General features: G+C 41.6%; 1 protein-coding gene across 1 annotated transcript in view; it reads left to right on the top strand.

Moving 5' to 3' along the window:
- The window catches only part of ipo11 (importin 11), a 345,030-nt gene that overhangs the window by 92,918 nt on the left and 234,108 nt on the right, over nt 1-18,004 (top strand). Inside the window, 3 exon segments of the mRNA XM_033029972.1 lie at nt 1,880-1,923; nt 6,964-7,054; nt 17,867-17,914. Of these exon segments, the coding sequence (XP_032885863.1) occupies nt 1,880-1,923; nt 6,964-7,054; nt 17,867-17,914 (183 nt within the window).

The following is an 18,004-nucleotide window of genomic DNA, read 5'->3' as shown; positions in this document are numbered from 1 at the left end:
CTTTAATTCAATGAGGTTATTAGTATTAAGTGAATGTGACTGGAATGTGCGTTGCCTTAATAAATGAACTCAAAACTTGCAAATTAAATCAGACATATGGTACATGAATAGGAAGGGTTTAGACGTATATGGGCCAAATGCAGGCAAATATGACAAGCTTAGATGGAGCATCTTCGTTGACATAAACGAATTAGGCTGAAGGGTCTGTTTCATTTTTTTTAAACTATTGCAACAATTACTTTTAATTTGCCTTCACTGTGGCTAGTACAGAACTGAACAATTTTTTGATCTTAATTTGGTTTTTAGTTTAGTTTAGAGATACAGCGCGGAAACAGGCCCTTCAGCCCACTGAGTCCACATCGACCAGCGATCCCCGCATATTAACACTATCCTACACACACTAGGGACAATTTTTACATTTACCAAGCCAATTAACCTACATACCTGTACGTCTTTGGAGTGTGGGAGGAAAACAAAGATCTCGGAGAAAACCCATGCATGTCATGTGGAGAATGTACAAACTCCGTATAGACAGCAGCCGTAGTAGTGGTCGAACCTGGGTCTCCGGCGCTGCATTCGCTGTAAGGCAGCAACTCTACCGATGTGCCACCGTGCCGCCTTAAAATTAAATTTCAACTTCAAATATTTTATGGTGCTGTAGTGTACAATAGTTGCCAACATACTAAGTTGAAATGTGAATTGTGATGATGTTGCAAGCATCCTTCAAATGGATATTGACAAGCTGAAAGAGTGGCATCCATATGGCATGTACAGTAGAGTACAGTGTGAAAAAATGGGAGGTTGTTCATTACGATGGAGAAAACTTTTGGTTTTCTTGTACGCAAGTCATTCAAAGCCAATTTGCAGGTACACAAGGCTACGAGGAAGAAAAAAAAATATTCTTAATTTGTGGATTTGAGTATAGGACTAAAAATGTCTTACGATAATTATATACAGATTTGACATGATCTCACAGGGAGTGTAATTTCCAATTTTAGGTGCATTTTAGAGAAGGATATTTTTGTCATATTATTCATATGTTAGATTGGTTACAGGTACGCAATGCCCAGCTGGGTTTGACACATGCTTATGGATCAGATCTTGTGACCCTCCAACAACTTAACCACAATGCAGACACCAGAGATTGCAGATGCTGGAATTGCGAGTAAAGAAAGAACAACTGGAGGAATTCAGTAGGCCTGGCAGCATCTGTGGGGGGAAAATATACCCAGCAGTCTAAAGAAGGGTCCAATCAAAAATGTCATCTGACCATTTCCCTTTAGAAATTCTGCCTGGCCTGTTCAGCTTGTTTAGTTTAGTTTGTTGGAAATGCAAATGGGCCCTTCGGCCTACCGAATCCATGCCGACCATCAATCACCCATTCATACTAGTTCTATTTTCATCCCACTTTCGCATGCACTCCCTACACAAGGGGCAATTTTACTGGTAGTCGGTTAACCTACAAACCTGCACATATTTGTGAAGTGGGAGAAAACTGGAGCATCCGGAGGAAACCCGTTCAGTCACAGGGAGAATGTCGAAGCTCCACACAGAACCCGTGCTGTGAAGCCCGTTTGCTCCAGCAGTGTGTTTTTTTAACTTAACCACAATGCTCTGTTATCTCTTTGGCCTTTGTCTTGCCTCTTCCTGGAGTTGTCCTGTTCTCCGTCCCCTTTCCTTTCAGTCTTATTTCTTTTTTGTTGTGTTCCTCTCTTCTTTTATTCTTGAAAGATATCAGGTGTTTAATGTGTATTTTATGAAAAGTGGCTTTGTAGCAATGCGTTGCTTATTCCTTTATTAACTCATTTGAAATGGAATGCTATTCTTGACATTCATGTTGAAAATATTCATTTTTTAAATCTTTTTAAAATTTCAATAGCAGTGGAAGAGGCTGGAGGGGATTCTTACAAATACAGTTTACGGGTAAGTTGGATGAAAATCAGATTTATTCCTATTGATATTGTGTTATCAAAGGATGATTTCTCTAAATCCAATTCATTGTTTGAGTTACAGCTTAATTTAATATAATGTTACATTTATGGACCAAACAATAATCATTAATTCATATGACAACTTATTGGTATTGGTTTATCATTGTCAAAGTACTGAGGTACAGTTAAAATTATTTTGCTATCCAGGCAAATAATACCCGACATGAGTTTAATCCTACTGCACATGAGAACAACAGGTAGGTCAAAAATAGAAAGGAAACTATGTATGTATAGTGTGATAGCTACAGAGAAAGAGCAGGTAAAACAAGTGCGAGAACCACAACAAGGTAGATTGGAAGATGGTTAATCAATTCCAAGCGTACAAGGTCTGTTCAAGAGACTGGTGACAGTGGAGAGGAAGCTGATCTTGAATCTCCTGCTGTGTGCTTTCAAACTATTAGAGTCGTGGGGTCATAAAGCATGGAAACAGGCCCTTCGGCCCGACTTGTCCGTGCCGACCGAAACCCGCTATCCACACTAGTCCCACATGCTGCATTTGGCCCATATCCCTCTAAACCTTTCCTATCCATGTACCTGTCCAAATGTCTTTTAAATGTTATTATATTACTTTCCTCAATTACCTCCTCTGGCAGCTCGTTCCATTTACCCTCCACTCTGTGTGGAAAATGTTTCCCCTCGTGTTCCTTTTAAATTTTTCCCCTCGTGATTCCTCAAGGTAAAATACTCTAGGCATTCACTATCTATTCCCTTGATGATTATATACCCCTCTATAAGATCACCCCTCAGCTCCTGTGCTTGAAGGAATAAAGGCCTCCCCTAACATCCTTCCCATAGCAGAGTGACCCGAACTGACAACAATACCTCAAATGCAGCCTCACCAACATGTTGTACAACTGTAACACACCAACCCAACTTGTACACTCAATACCTTGAAAGATGTAGGCCAATGCACAGTAAGCTGCCTTGACCACCCTGTGAAGCCAGTTTCAGAGAACTGTGTACCTGCACCCCTAGCTCCCTCTGCTCTACAACATTCCCCAGGAGCCTGTCATTCACTGTAAATGTAGTGTCTGGATTGCTTTCCCAAAATGGAGCACATCACACATATCTGCATTCAATTCCATTAATCATTCCTCAGATCACTTGTCCAGCTAATCAAAATCCTGCTGTAATTTTTTTGATGACCATCTTCACTATATACAATATCACTAACTTTACAATCATCTGCGAACATGCTAATCATCTATTCTACATTCTCGTCTGGGTCATTGGCTAAAAACCACAAACAGCAGTGGGCCCAGCACCAATCCCTGGGGCACACCACTAGTCACAGGTCTCCAGTCCAAAAAACAACCCTCCTCCATCGTCCTCTGCTTCCTTTCATGAAGCGAATTCTCTATACAGTTGATTAGCTCTCCCTATATCCCAAGTGGTGGCGCTGCCCTGCAGCTGCGGCTCGCCTGCAGTCCGTTTGTCTTTTCTTTTTTTTGTTTTCTTTTGTCCGTTACAGTTTATTTCAGTTCATTTTAGTTGTGTATGTGTGGGGGGGTGGGGGGGGGGGGTGGGAGAAACTTGTTTTAGTCTCTTCCTTCGGGGGGGATGCGACCTTTTCTTGTCGTATCCCCTGTCTCCGTCTCCGTCTGCGCTGAGGCCTAATGGCGGAGCTGGCGGCCTCCAACTGGGACCGACCTCGAGGCTTCGGAGGCTGAGCCAGCCAGGATTTACCAACACGAGGCTGTTCGACCGGGGCTGTGGTGGCGTTGCGGCACTGGAATTCAGACAGATGAGAGGGGATCTTATTGAAACATATAAGATTATTAATGGATTGGTAATGCTAGAGGCAGGAAACATGTTCCCGTTGTTGGGGGAGCCCAGAACCAGGGGCCACAGTTTAAGAATAAGGGGTAGGCCATTTAGAACGGAGATGAGGAAAGCATTTTTGCCCAGAGAGTTGTGAATCTGTGGAATTCTCTGCCTCAGAAGACAGTGGAGGCCAATATCTTAAAGATAGCGGAGTCAAGGGATATGGGGAGAAGGCAGGAACGGGATACTGATTGTGAATGATCAGCTATGATCACAAAGAATGGCAGTGCTGGCTCGAAGGGCCGAATGGCCTAAACCTGCACCTATTGTCTATTTTCTATTGTGTGTCTTGGTGCTTTTTGTTTAGTATGGCTTTATGGTAAATCGAATTTCACTGTACCTTAGTTGGTACATGTGACAATAAACTGATCATGAAACCTTGAATAATCTGGAATAATAAATGTATTGGTAACGGTGAATGAAGTTTGATAGCTATAAAGTACCATCTGTATCTAAAACCTTCTGGGTGAAAATGCATCAACTTTACTGGTGTTGACGTGCCTTTAAACTGTCCCTGAGATTACTGTTCAACAGTAGTGTAGTTGATTCTTAATGGCCTTCTGAAATTAGCGATGAGTAACACTCAATTCAGTTGCCTTGCCAATAAATCTTCAGTAAACCTTGCCAAATGAAACCCTAAAAAACAGACTCATTTTTACATCACCAGAGCACCAGCCAACTGAAATATCATCCATTTTCCACATATTGATTTAATTCGGTATTTTGCTACCTTCCCATTATCCTCCGAAAACCTTCATTTTTCTTTTTCAAGATTAAAACTTTGTAGCTAATTTGGTTTCACAGAAATTGTGTCAGCCTCAATAACAATCAGCACGGGAGCACCTCAAGGCTGCGTGCTCAGCCCCCTGCTGTACTCACTCTATACCCATGACTGCGTAGCGAACCACAGTGCGAACTCCATCATCAAGTTCGCTGACGACACCACTATTGTGGGGCGTATCACTGATGGGGATGAGTCAGAGTACAGAAGAGAGATCGAGCAACTGTCCATATGGTGCCAGCGCAATAACCTGGCCCTCAACACCAGCAAAACCAAGGAACTGATTGTGGACTTTGGAAGGAGTAGGAGGGGGACCCACAGCCCCATTTATATCAACGGGTCGATGGTTGAAAGGGTCAAGAGCTTCAAATTCCTGGGCGTGCACATCTCTGAAGATCTTTCCTGGTCCGAGAACACTAATGCAATCATCAAAAAAGCACATCAGCGCCTCTACTTCCTGAGAAGATTACGGAGAGTCGGATTGTCAAGGAAGACTCTCTCTAACTTCTACAGGTGCACAGTCGAGAGCATGCTGACCGGTTGCATCGTGGCTTGGTTCGGCAATTTGAGCGCCCTGGAAAGGAAAAGACTACAAAAAGTAGTAAACACTGCCCAGTCCATCATCGGCTCTGACCTTCCTTCCATCGAGGGGATCTATCGCAGTCGCTGCCTCAAAAAGGCTGGCAGTATCATGAAAGACCCACACCATCCTGGCCACACACTCATCTCCCTGCTACCTTCAGGTAGAAGGTACAGGAGCCTGAAGACTGCAACAACCAGGTTCAGGAATAGTTACTTCCCCTCAGCCATCAGGCTATTAAACCTGGCTCGGACAAAACTCTGATTATTACCAACCACTTTCTGTTATTTGCACTATCAGTTTATTTATTCATGTGTGTATATATTTATATCATGGTATATGGACACATTTATCTGTTTTGTAGTAAATGCCTACTATTTTCTGTGTGCTTAAGCAAAGCAAGAATTTCATTGTCCTATACAGGGACACATGACAATAAACTAACTTGAACTTGAACTTGAACTTGAACTTGATACCCATTTGCACTGGCTTCCTGATATTTGAATTGTATATTGCTTGGTCCTCAAATTTTCACCGGACCACCTGCATCCAGCATTCCACTATTTAAGAAGTACTCTGTTCCACCCCCTTGAGGTCTGAAGTGGATGATCTCACTTGTAATTGCGTTAAAATTTTGGAAACTTAAACCCCTGTCCCACGGTACGAGTTCATTCCAAGAGTTCTCCCGAGTTTGCCCTGATTCGAACTGAGATTTTCGGTAATGGGCACTCGTCGGTACTCGGGGCTCTCGTGGACATTTTTCATCATGTTGAAAAATCTTCATGAATCTTCCCGTGCTTACCTGCCGTTAGCGAGTCTTCCCGAGTACCTGCCGTTAGCGCTAAGAGACGTCCCCGAGCTCCGACGTACCCGCTACGTTCATTCTCCGTGCTTACCACGAGTTTGATTTTTTTTAAACTCGGGAGAGCTCTTGGAATGAACTCGTACCAGGGGACAGGGCTATTATAAATGAAGCAAAAACTTTGTAGACGGTGTAGACCAATTATACGTGAATGTTCTGTATTGGATGACAATGATGGGGACAAAACTACGGTTGTTCTAGGTTTATTTTTGTCACGTATCAAGGCATAGTGAAAAGTATTGTTTGGCATGATTTCCAAACAGATGATATATACCATACATCAGTCCGAACTCAAGTACAATAGATAAAGAAATTCATGACAGATTTGCATGGGGACACTCAAGAGAAATTGCATTCAAATGGCACACATTGTAGATAATTGTCAGAAGAATCGAGCAACATAAGTAAACAGAAGTAATGAGGATTTTGGACTTACTGTTTGCTACTGTATGCTGATGAAGTGGATCCAGTACTAACTTTCAAAGTGGCACCAGTTACATTTTAAAAGAGAAAGAATTGCAATAAAATAGTGGAAAAATAGTGAAAAACTGAAACTAATTAAATGAACTGGTGAAAACTGAATGGCTTTAGAATAGTCTTATATGCTTAAAGATTGAATAATCTATAGACACACTGAACTTTATCTCCCTTTCTGTATTATGTTTACATATTCTGTTGTGCTGCAGCAAGTAAGAATTCCATTGTCCTATCTGGGACATATGACAATAAACCTCTCTTGACTTGGCTAACAATCATGTTGGAAATTCCAAAAATTCTGAAAATGATGAATTGCTAAGGATATATAAAAGGTTTATGCTCTGTATTACTGAAGTTGTTATCAATACTTTTTAATTGAAACATAGCAATATTTCTCTCAGAATTGCATGAGTGATGTGTTAAAATGTATTTTGTCTTTTATTTGTAGCCATGCACGGAAGTGCTGTTTTTGGATGTTTTTCACGAGTACAGCCAAACACTTACACCTGTCTTATTAGAAATGGTTCAAAATCTACACGGTATGTTTCATTCTTTTTAGAATATATTTTAAATTCAACGTGCTAATTTTATCAGATTGTTTCGTTATTTTGGCATAGATGAGATGTTTTTAGATCTCTTGAAACATTTTGTACTAGGATAACAAAATCCCTGGTGGAATTTCAACTGTATCCCAAAATTGTATGATGTAAAATAACTTTGCATTTGCAGTAAATTTTAAACATGGGCATATTTAGTTTAAAAATATTTTCATGTTCTTATTTCCAAATTGTTGATAGCTATTTTCATTCACTTAAATTGTGTGCCATTTAGCACCAGTATTTATCTTTCAGTGATTGAGGACTGCTTCTGACATCATGGTTGATTTGTAACTTTACTCCTTATAACTGTTTTTTGCTCATATCCCATTATACTGTTATGTACTGAGTCATCCAACACTGAAATACACCCTTCAGCACTGCTGATTCATGCCAACCAATTTGGCAACCTAGGCTAGACCTATTTGCTTGCATTTAGCCCATATCCCACTAAACCTCTTCCATCCATGTACCTGTCCAAATGTGTTTTAAATGTTGTACCTGCCTCTACCACTTCTCCTTGGCAGCTCACTTAACAGACCTTTCATCCCTTATGTGGGGAAAAAAAGACCCCTCTTTAAATCTTTCCACTCTCACCTTAAATCTACGTCCAAATATATGGAGGCTTGGGATAATCTCAAATGTAGATCTGATTGATATTAAGAAGTAAAAATCTCATGCAAAGGTCACTAAATGTGACACATGCCTTTTAAAACCTTTTTCAGTATAAAAAATATTGATCAGTCCATTTGTGTCAGGACAATTGTCGAAGATCTCAAAATATGAAGAGGAAATGTTTTTTACATGTGATCACCTAACAATATTATTATTCAGCACTGCAGTAAATTATATTTTTAATTATATTTTTAATTGTTCTATGCCACTTTCAATTTTGTACATCTTTGAATTATTTTTATACTTTAATATAGTTTTTTTCCTGTGCCTGTGCATTATACCTTTTTTTAAAAAATATTTGTGGAATCTTGAAAGAAGTTAGTTCTGAAATCCATTCTAATTATTGAACATCTTTTAAACAATTTCACGAATAAATTTCTGTACACTTATCTGAACTAAATTCATATTTGATGTCTAGCCCCATAATCATCATCATCACAATTTATATGTGAATATTCTTGAATGATTCCTATACCATTTGTTCTTTCAAAAATTTAAACGTATTGAATTGCAGCATGCTTGCAATAAAGAATACCAGGACAGAGAAATAGCTACTTAGTGGGACATTCCTTGACATTTGGAAGAAGGAAAATGTGCTCTCCTCAAAGAGGTGGCCGAGCAGTAATACTGGCAATAGATATTATATTGGCAGTGATTTTTCCCCATTTGTTTTCTATATCTGTTTTCTCAGCTAATGCAGCAATCCCTCAGTACCGATTGAAGTTGCTCAGATTGCATGTCAAGCAGCTGAATGCAACTGATGCTTAAGAAAATAGATGCTTAAGAAAATAATGTTGCAGTGGGAATAAAATTGGAAAACAAAAATGACTGCTTACTTCTAGATATTTTAAAATGTGCAGGTATCAATTTATAAACTTTTGACAGAGTGAAGCAGAAGGCAGCCATTTGCCCAGCCTGTCCATTTCAAAATGTAGACATTGAGAGATTAATATGTGTAAGAAGGAACTGCAGATGCTGGTTTAAATCGAAGATAGACCGAAAATGCTGGAGCAACTCAACGGGAGAGGCAGCATCTCTGGAGAGAAAGAATGGGTGATGTTTCTGTTCAGACTCAGTCTGAAGAAGGGTCTCGACCCGAAGCGTCACCCTTTCCTTCTCTCCAGAGATGCTGCCTGTCCTGTTGAATTATTCCAGCATTTTGTGTCTATCTACGAAAGATTTATATAAAATAACTCTAACATTTTTAAAGAATTTGAGTTGTATTAATTTCGATGCATATTATGAAACACTGAGCAAAACCAGTTGCATTATTTTTGAAACCCTCAAAGGAAATTAATTAAATATTATATGTTGCAGTACAATTCAGAACCCATTTAGTGTAAAATAAATTAGAGCTGGATGGAGATAATTTGGATTTTTTAAAAAAATTGTCAATAGAATTTTTTGCCTTATTAAAGTGTCACAGCGACAATTTGTATCACATTTTTGCAGTAGGTTTATAAAGAATTTGCATCCATTTAGAACCTTAGAATCATAGTCATACAGCATGTTATCAGGCCCTTCTGCCCAACTCATCCATGCTGACCAAAATGCCCCATCTAAGCCCAGGAAGATGGACTTGGCATAGCCTCAGGAAGTTCTAAAGTACTTGATAAGTAATTATTGACTTTGAAATAGAGTTACCAATATGCCATCCAATGTCAATTGTGTGAACCTTGCTACATTGATTGTATTGTTCTTTGCAGATTCTTTTTTATTGTCAGCTTTTACACCTGTTACTACCTTGTTATCATTGTTTTTTTTAAATCTCTTTATGTTAATCAGTCAGGGTATTGAGTATAGAAGTTGTAATGTTATGTTACAGTTGTACAACACGTTTGCGAGGCCACATTTGGAGTATTGTGTTCCATTTTGGTTAAGGAATTATGTAATTAAGCTGGAACGAGTGCAGAGAAGATTTACGAGAATGTTACCAGGACTTGAGCATGTGTGCTATAGGGAAAGGAAGTGCATGGTAGGACTTTATTCCTTGGAACGCAGGAGACTGAGGAGTGGCCAAATGTGGGCAGTTGGGCAGCGTAGATAGGGCATCTTGGTGAGCATAAACTAGTTGGGCCGAAGGGACTGTTTCCTTGTCATATGACAACGACTCTAAGATGAAATATGTGAAAGAGGAAAGAAGGAACAAGTATTAAGCAATGGTTCAAAGGACAAATCAGTAATGAAATGCAAGATACTCTAAAATGAGTTCAGAAAACATGATAGCAAATACTAAAAACTTGTTCAAGAAGAAGTAAATATCAAAAATCTTGACTACATAGAGTCATGGACCATGGAAACAGGCCCTTTGGCCAAACCTGTCCATGCCGGCCACAATGCCCCCTCCACCTAGTTCCAGCTGCCTGAACCCCCATTCTTCTAAACCTATCTATGTACCTGTCCAAATGTCTTTTAAATGTTGTTATCGTATCTGCCTCAACTTTGACAGCTGGTTTTATATCCCCACCACATTCTGTGTGGAAAAAGTTGCACCTCGGGTTCCTATTAATTCTTTCCCCTCTCACCTTAAATCTATTTAATTTAGTTTATTTTTCTCACGTGCGTCGAGGTACAGTGAAAAGTTCTTGTTTTTGTGCTATACAGTTCAAGGTATGTTCTCTGGTTCCTGATTCACCTACTCGGTGTAAAAGATTCAGTGCATTCACCCCATCTTTCCATTCATGATCTTATACATTTCTATAAGATCACCCCTCTGTCTCCTGCACATTAAGGAATAAAGTACGAGCCTGCCCAACCTCTCCCCATATCTCAGGACCTCGTGTCCTGGCAACATACATACTGGTAAATCTGCTCTGCACCAATCCCTGAGGCCCACCACTAGTGACAGGCCACCAGTCTGAGAAACAACCTTCCACCATTACCCTCTGCTTCCTTCCATGAAGCCAATTCTTTATTCAGTCAGCTTAGCCCCGACTCTCCCCCCCCACCCTTCCCCCTGGATCCCACGTAATCTGGTTCCAGAGCAGCCAAGCATGCAGAATCTTTACAAAATCCTTGGCCAAGTCCATATAGACAATGGTTACTTCTCCAAAAAAACTCTATGGGATCCGTAAAACACAATCTACCACGTACAAAACCATGCTGTGACTATCCACAATCCGTCCCTGTCTATCAAAGTGCATATATATCTTATCTTAGAATCCTCTCCAGTATCTTGTCTGCAACATATGTTAGGCTCACTTGTCTATAGTTCCCAGGCTTTTCTTTTCAGCACTTCTTAAATAGAGGTACATTAGCCACTCCGGCACCTCGCCTGTGTCTAATCTTGATTCTTCTCTCCATTTCAAGTTAGTTCTTAAATATAGTGGTCTATTGTACATGTTAGGTAATGTACAACTCCTCTATAATTCCCAAATTCTGACCTTTTTGTTTCTCTTTGACCCCTGATGCACATCTTCAATGGTTCAGTGCATCAATGGATACTTATTGTCAAATATGCATTATATAGTGAAATTAACTTTGCATATGATGCCGGCACCGCCATGTTAGGAGCCATTTCATTAAGCTCACAGTAGGGGTGGAAGATTGCAACATTCATGTGGTCTGCCCTGTTTCGACGAATGCAATCAACCCGGCGTGCACAATCAAATAAGATCAAATAGAACAAGTTGTCCTACAACTTTAGGCTGCGCACAGTTTAAGAATAAGGGGTAAGACATTTAGAACGGAGACAAGGAAACACTTTTTCACACAGAGTGTTGTGAGTCTGTAGAATTCTCTGCCTCAGGAGAATTGGAGGCCGGTTTTTCTGGATACTTTCAAGAGAGAGCTAGATAGGGCTCTTAAAGATAGTGGAGTCAGGGGATATGGGGAGAAGGCAGGAACGGGATACTGATTTGGGATGATCAGCCATGATCACATTGAATGGCGGTGCTGGCTCGAAGGGCCGAATGGCCTACTCCTGCACCGTCTATTGGTAGCGTTGAGAGTTTTTATGACGTCTGTACTAAAAAATGTAACAGCCAAGCCGATTTTCACTTAATTGTATGAAAAGCCCACTGTCTCTGCAATCACACTGGTGAACCTTCATTGTACTTACTTTATTTTTCTTCAGTGGGAGACCAGACAATATTGCTAACAATATTGCAGGTACTGTCCCACAGACGACCTATATATTGGACAAGGAGGTCTCTACTCCTGCATTCAAATTCGTTCAATAAAGACCAACTTTATTTGCTTTACCTGTGATTTATGTAAATACACTTGAGTCCCTCTGGAAGGTAGACAAAAATGCTGTAGAAACTCAGCGGGTGAGGCAGCATCTACGGAGCGAAGGAATAGGTGACGTATCGGGTCGAGACCCTTCTTCAGATTCTGGAACTCGCCAACTTTCAAGTTGTTATTGTCTAAAATGTTTTCTGACTTCCTATTTGAGTATAAGAGCAGGGAGGTTCTACTGTAGTTGTATAGGGTCTTGATAGACTGGATAGACTCGGCTTGTACTCGCTAGAATTTAGAAGATTGAGGGGGGATCTTATAGAAACGTACAAAATTCTTAAGGGGTTGGACAGGCTAGATGCAGGAAGATTGTTCCCGATGTTGGGGAAGTCCAGAAGAAGGGGTCACAGTTTAAGGATAAGGGGGAAGTCTTTTGGGACCGAGATGAGAAAAACATTTTTCACACAGAGAGTGTGGAATTCTCTGCCACAGAAGGTAGTTGAGGCCAGTTCATTGGCTATATTTAAGAGGGAGTTAGATTTGGCCCTTGTGGCTAAAGGAATCACGGTGTATGGAGAGAAGGCAGGCACAGGATACTGAGTTGGATGATCAGCCATGATCATATTGAATGGCGGTGCAGGCTTGAAGGGCCGAATGGCCTACACCTGCACCTATTTTCTATGTTTCTATTTATTCCACTATGTGCATGATCTCAGATGTTTCCACATATTTCACCTGCCATTTCCTTGCTTAATCATAAGCCTGCCTGTTCCTTGAAGCCTCTTTTTGGCCTCACAGCCCTTGATCCCACCCATTTTATACATGGATGACTTCAAATTGACTAGGTTGTTTGAGCCTAATTTGAAATACTTTTGTGCAGGCTGGTTAAGTAATGTTGTTAATATAGTTGGGAGTACCTTTCTCACTTGTGCCAAGAATAGTTTGCGGGCAGCAGTTCAACTTGCATAACCTAGACATGTTCTTCAATGATAGATTTAAAATGTAAAAAAATCATCATGGTGGTTAGAGATGGCGGCAGTGTGAATTGATGCCAGATGTGAAAGGTATGAATGTTATAATATAGAGACTTCTCCCAAGGTCATCTTATTCTTTTGCTAAGTCAAATTAGTGTTTATATGTTTCATTTGCATTAACATGTAATGTCTCATATACTTATTGTTAATCATATGTAAAGCCTTCCTGGTATTGATATAGTTTAAATAATGATTTTAAACCTTTTGCCAATATAAACAAAAACTAAATGTAAATCCTTATGACTATTATACAAGTAAACATTTCAGCTAAATTGTGCTAATGCTGCAGTAATCTCCTGTCATTATTTATAATTACATCCACATAGCATGACTGGAAAATACAAGTCAATCAGGATTAAGTATGATTTATTTTAGAGATTGCACTTCTTACTAGATCTATACATCAAAACAATTTGCATTTTTAATGTAATATTACATTTTAATAATAAAGTTAAATGACCTTTTACAACTTTGTTTAAAATTCATCATATGGAGTGTCCACAGCTCCAAACGTAATAGTATGGTTTAAAGTCTACTTATTCAAGCAATAGATTCCCTCATAAGCATATGCACTGCTGAACTGAAGCATGCTAATTACATCTATAAATGTAACTGATGCACATAAATAAAAAAGCAAGATTTTTTGAGGTGCTATGAATCGCAACCATGCTGTTGGGGGGAGTTAGCAGTCCATTTCTGCTTGTTATTATAGCGTCATAGAGTGATACTGTGTGGAAACAGGCCCTTCGGCACAACTTGCCTACACTGGCCAACATGTCCCAGCTACACTAGTCCCACCTGCCTGCGCTTGGTCCATATCCCTCCAAACCTGTCCTGTCCATGTACCTGCTTAACTGTTTCTTAAACCTTGGGAAAGTCCCAGCCGCAACTACCTCCTCAGGCAGCTTGTTCCATACACCCACCACTCTTTGTGTGGAAAAGTTACCTCTCAGATTCCTATTAAATCTTTTCCCCTTCCTCTTAAGACTATGTCCTCTGGTCCTCGATTCGCTTACTCTGAGCAAGAGATTCTGTGGACCTACCCGATCTCTTCCTCTCATGATTTTATGCATCTCAATAAGATCACCCTCATCATCCTGTGCTCCAAGGAATAGAGACCCAACGTCTCCCTATAGGTCAGACCCTCTGGTCCTGGCAACATCCTCGTAAATCTTGTCTGAACCCTTTCAAGCGTAAGTAAGTAAGTAAGTTTATTGGCCAAGTATTAACATACAAGGAATTTGCCTTGGTGCTCCACCCACAAGTAACAACATGACATACAGTGACAGTTACGAATGACTCAGAAAACACTAAACATTAATAATAATCAAACATTAATGATAAAACACCATTGATCAAGCATGTGAACCAACAAAATACCAGATCAAAGGGAGGCTACAGATTTTTGGCTGTTGAGTAGAGCATCTACTCGTGGATAAAAACTGTTTTTATGGCTGGCTGTGGCAGCTTTGACAGTCCGGAGTCGCCTTCAAAGAGTTTGTGGCCAGGGTGAGAGGGGTCTTGCCCGCTCGCTTCCTGGCCCTTGCAGTGTACAGTTCATCAATGGAGGGAAGGTTGCAGCCAATAATCTTCTCTGCTGATCGGACGATTCGCTGCAACCTCCAGGTGTCGTGCTTGGTGGCTGAGCCAAACCAGGCCATGATGGAGAAGGTGAGAACAGACTCTACGATGGCCGTGTAGAATTGGACCATCATTGCCTGTGGCAGGTTGTGCTTCCTGAGCTGCCGCAGGAAGTACATCCTTTGTTGTGCCTTTTTGACTGTGGAGTTGATGGTAGCCCCCCACTTAAGGTCCTTGGAGATGATGGTTCCCAGGAACTTAAAAGACTCCACAGATGTGACTGTGGTGTTGTTGATGGTGAGTGGGGTGAGGGGAAGGGGGGCTCTCCTAAAGTCTACAATCAGTTCCACTGTCTTAAGAGCATTGAGCTCCAGGTTGTTGCGAAGGCACCAGGACGCCAGCTGTGACACATCCTGTCTGTAGGCAGATTCCTCCCCATCCTGGATCAGTCCAATCAGGGTTGAGTCGTCCGAAAACTTGTGAAGCTTGACAGAGGTGACTGTGGAGGTGCAGTCGTTTGTGTAGAGAGAGTAGAGTAGAGGAGAGAGTACGCAGCCTTGCGGTGCTCCTATGCTGAGTGTTTGCGGGTCCGAGATGTGCTTTCCCAGCCTCACATGCTGCTTCCTGTCTGTCAGGAAGTTGGTGATCCACTGACAGAGGGGTTCAGGCACAGTCAACTTGGAAAGTTTGGAGTGCAGTAGCTCTGGCACAATGGTGTTGAATGCTGCAAACTGCATAGGATCCAGCAGGGGGATCGTGATATTTTTCAGCTTGGCCAGCAGATGCCTTTCGAATGTCTTCATGACTACAGAGGTCAGTGCGACAGGCCTGTAGCCATTAAGACAAGTAATCCTTGAAGGAATGTAGGAAGGAACTGCAGATAGACACAAAATGCTGGGGCAACTCAGCGGGTGAGGCAGCATCTCTGGAGAGAAGGAATGGGCAACGTTTCAGGTTGAGACCCTTCATCAGACTGATGTCAGGGGAGGGGGCGGGACAAAGATAAAATGTAGTCGGCATCAGTAAGACTAGTGGGAGGACTGGGAAGGGGATTGAGAGAGAAAGCAATGTCTATCTGAAGCTAGAGAAGTAGTTTACACTGCTGGGGTGTAAACTACACAAGCAAAATATGAGGTGCTGTTCCTCCAATTTTTGCTGGGCCACAGATCTATTGGCCCGATATGCAAACTGCAGAGGGTCCAGCAGGGAGTTTGTGATATTTTTCAGCTTGGCCAGCACAAGCCTTTCAAGTGTCTTCATGACTACAGAGGTCAGTGCAACAGGCCTTTAGTCAAGTAACCCTTGCCTTTTTGGGTACAGGGACAATAGTGGAGACTTTGAAGCAGGCTGGGACAGTACATGTTTGCAAGGACTGGTTAAAAATGTCTGTATAGACCGGTGCCAGCTGTTAAGAGTGGCACAGAGCTTAAGAGTAGAGGGGGGAAACATTGTCAGGTCCTGGAGATTTCCGGCTCTTTTGTCCTCTGAAAAGCCTCGCTGCCACCTCTATTTTTATTGTTGGTATTGGATAAATTATGTTGTGCAGCACAGAGGGTGTGGATGATTGGGTGTGAAGTGGTGATTGGAGGGGGGTGGGTGTAGAAAGGCACAGTCTTTGCAGACTGAGGTCAGGCTGTGAATGGGTGTGAAGTGTTGGTTGGGGCGGGAAATGGTCCAGTCAAAGCTTGACAATATCTTTCCTATAACCTGGTGCCCAGAACTGAACACAATACTCTAAAGGGCCTGTCCCATTTAGGCAGCTTTTTAGGCGGGTGCAGGAGACTCTGCTCTCGCCTCATGATCGCCACATGGTCGCCACATGTTTGCTGGTGGTCTGTGGTGAGTCTCCTTCATGGTCGCGAGGAGTTCCCGCATTCTGGGAATTTTTCAACATGTTGAAACATTTTCTGCGACCAAAAATTGGTCACCATGGAGAAAATCGCTACTTTTGTAGTCGTAGGTGCAGTGGTAGTGGGGTCGCCATGTAGTTGTAGGTAGTCGAGGTAGCCGTAGGTAGTTTTAGTTCATCTCCATTTTCATTGGCTCATTGGGGGGAAAAAACATAAGTTTTCAGAACCAACGAAAACCGATCGGTAATGTTAAATGCCTGCCAAACTTCACAGCTGTGTATCTCTGGCTTATTAAAAGTTGTCTGCCTTCTTAAAAGTGTCTCCACCCCCCCCTCCCCGCTCTTTGAAAGGACTTACTGTACACTGTGCTAGCCGTCTTAACCTTCCTGTTCATCGCGGTGTGTGTCTGTATCACCTTGGCTTTGCACCGTGTGAATTTCAGACAGAGCTCCCCCGCTTTCCCTGGCCCCCGCCTTTGCGATATGTGTGTGTGTGTGTGTGTGTGTGTGTTAAATGAATCTATTACTTCCTCAGATAGACACAAAAAGCTGGAGTAACTCAGTGAAGACAGGCAGCACCTCTAGAGGGAAGCATTGGGTGATGTTTTGGGTCAAGTCCCTTCTTCAGACTCGACCCGGAAAGTCACCCATTCCTTCTCTCCAGAGATGCTGTCTGTCCAGCTGAGTTACTCCAGCTTTTTGGGTCTATGGTTTAAACCACCATCTGCAGTTCCTTCCTACACTTACAATGTTAATTCCCGGGATAGCGGGATCGTCATATGCTGAGAGAACGGAGCGGTTGGGCTTGTATATTCTGGAGTTTAGAAGGATGAGAGGAGATCTTATTGAAATATATAAGATTATTAACGGTTTGGGCATGCTAGAGGTAGGAAACATGTTCCTGATATTGGGGGAGTCCAGAACCAGGGGCCACAGTTTAAGAATAAGGAGTAAGCCATTTAGAACGAGATGAGGAAACACTTTTTCACACAGAGTGTTGTGAGTCTGTGGTATTCTCTGCTCAGAGGGCGGTGGAGGCCGGTTCTCTGGATACTTTCAAGAGAGAGCTAGATAGGGTTCTTAAAGATAGCGGAGTCAGGGGATATGGGGAGAAGGCAGGAACGGGGTACTGATTGGGGATGATCAGCCATGTTCACATTGAATGGTGGTGCTGGCTCAAAGGGCCGAATGGCCTACTCCTGCACCTATTGTCTATTGTCTATTATTACTCTCTCAGCTTTAATTGATGCCCGTGCATCAAAAGATTCCACTGGTTGGCATGTTGCACTAATTTGCTTCCATAGATATTTACAATGTGTCACGCAATAATATAAACGTGTGTTAAGGCCCACTGTGGACAGCTAGTATGCTTTGCAACTCGGCTTAATTACAATATTTTCATTTGCTCTTTACAATCATATTTGGCTTTTTCTTTAGGACCAACTAATGTGGAGGATACTGTTGGACTAGTTATCAAAGATGCTGGTATGTTATCTTTACAAAGATATTCCTTTCAGTAAAGTAGTAACATCAGCAGTGTTATTTATTTTTACACTAATGTTTTTTTATGAAAGC

This window comes from Amblyraja radiata, chromosome 1, assembly GCF_010909765.2.
Source record: "Amblyraja radiata isolate CabotCenter1 chromosome 1, sAmbRad1.1.pri, whole genome shotgun sequence".
NCBI lineage: Eukaryota > Metazoa > Chordata > Chondrichthyes > Rajiformes > Rajidae > Amblyraja > Amblyraja radiata.
This window is presented reverse-complemented; position numbering and strand designations above follow the sequence as displayed.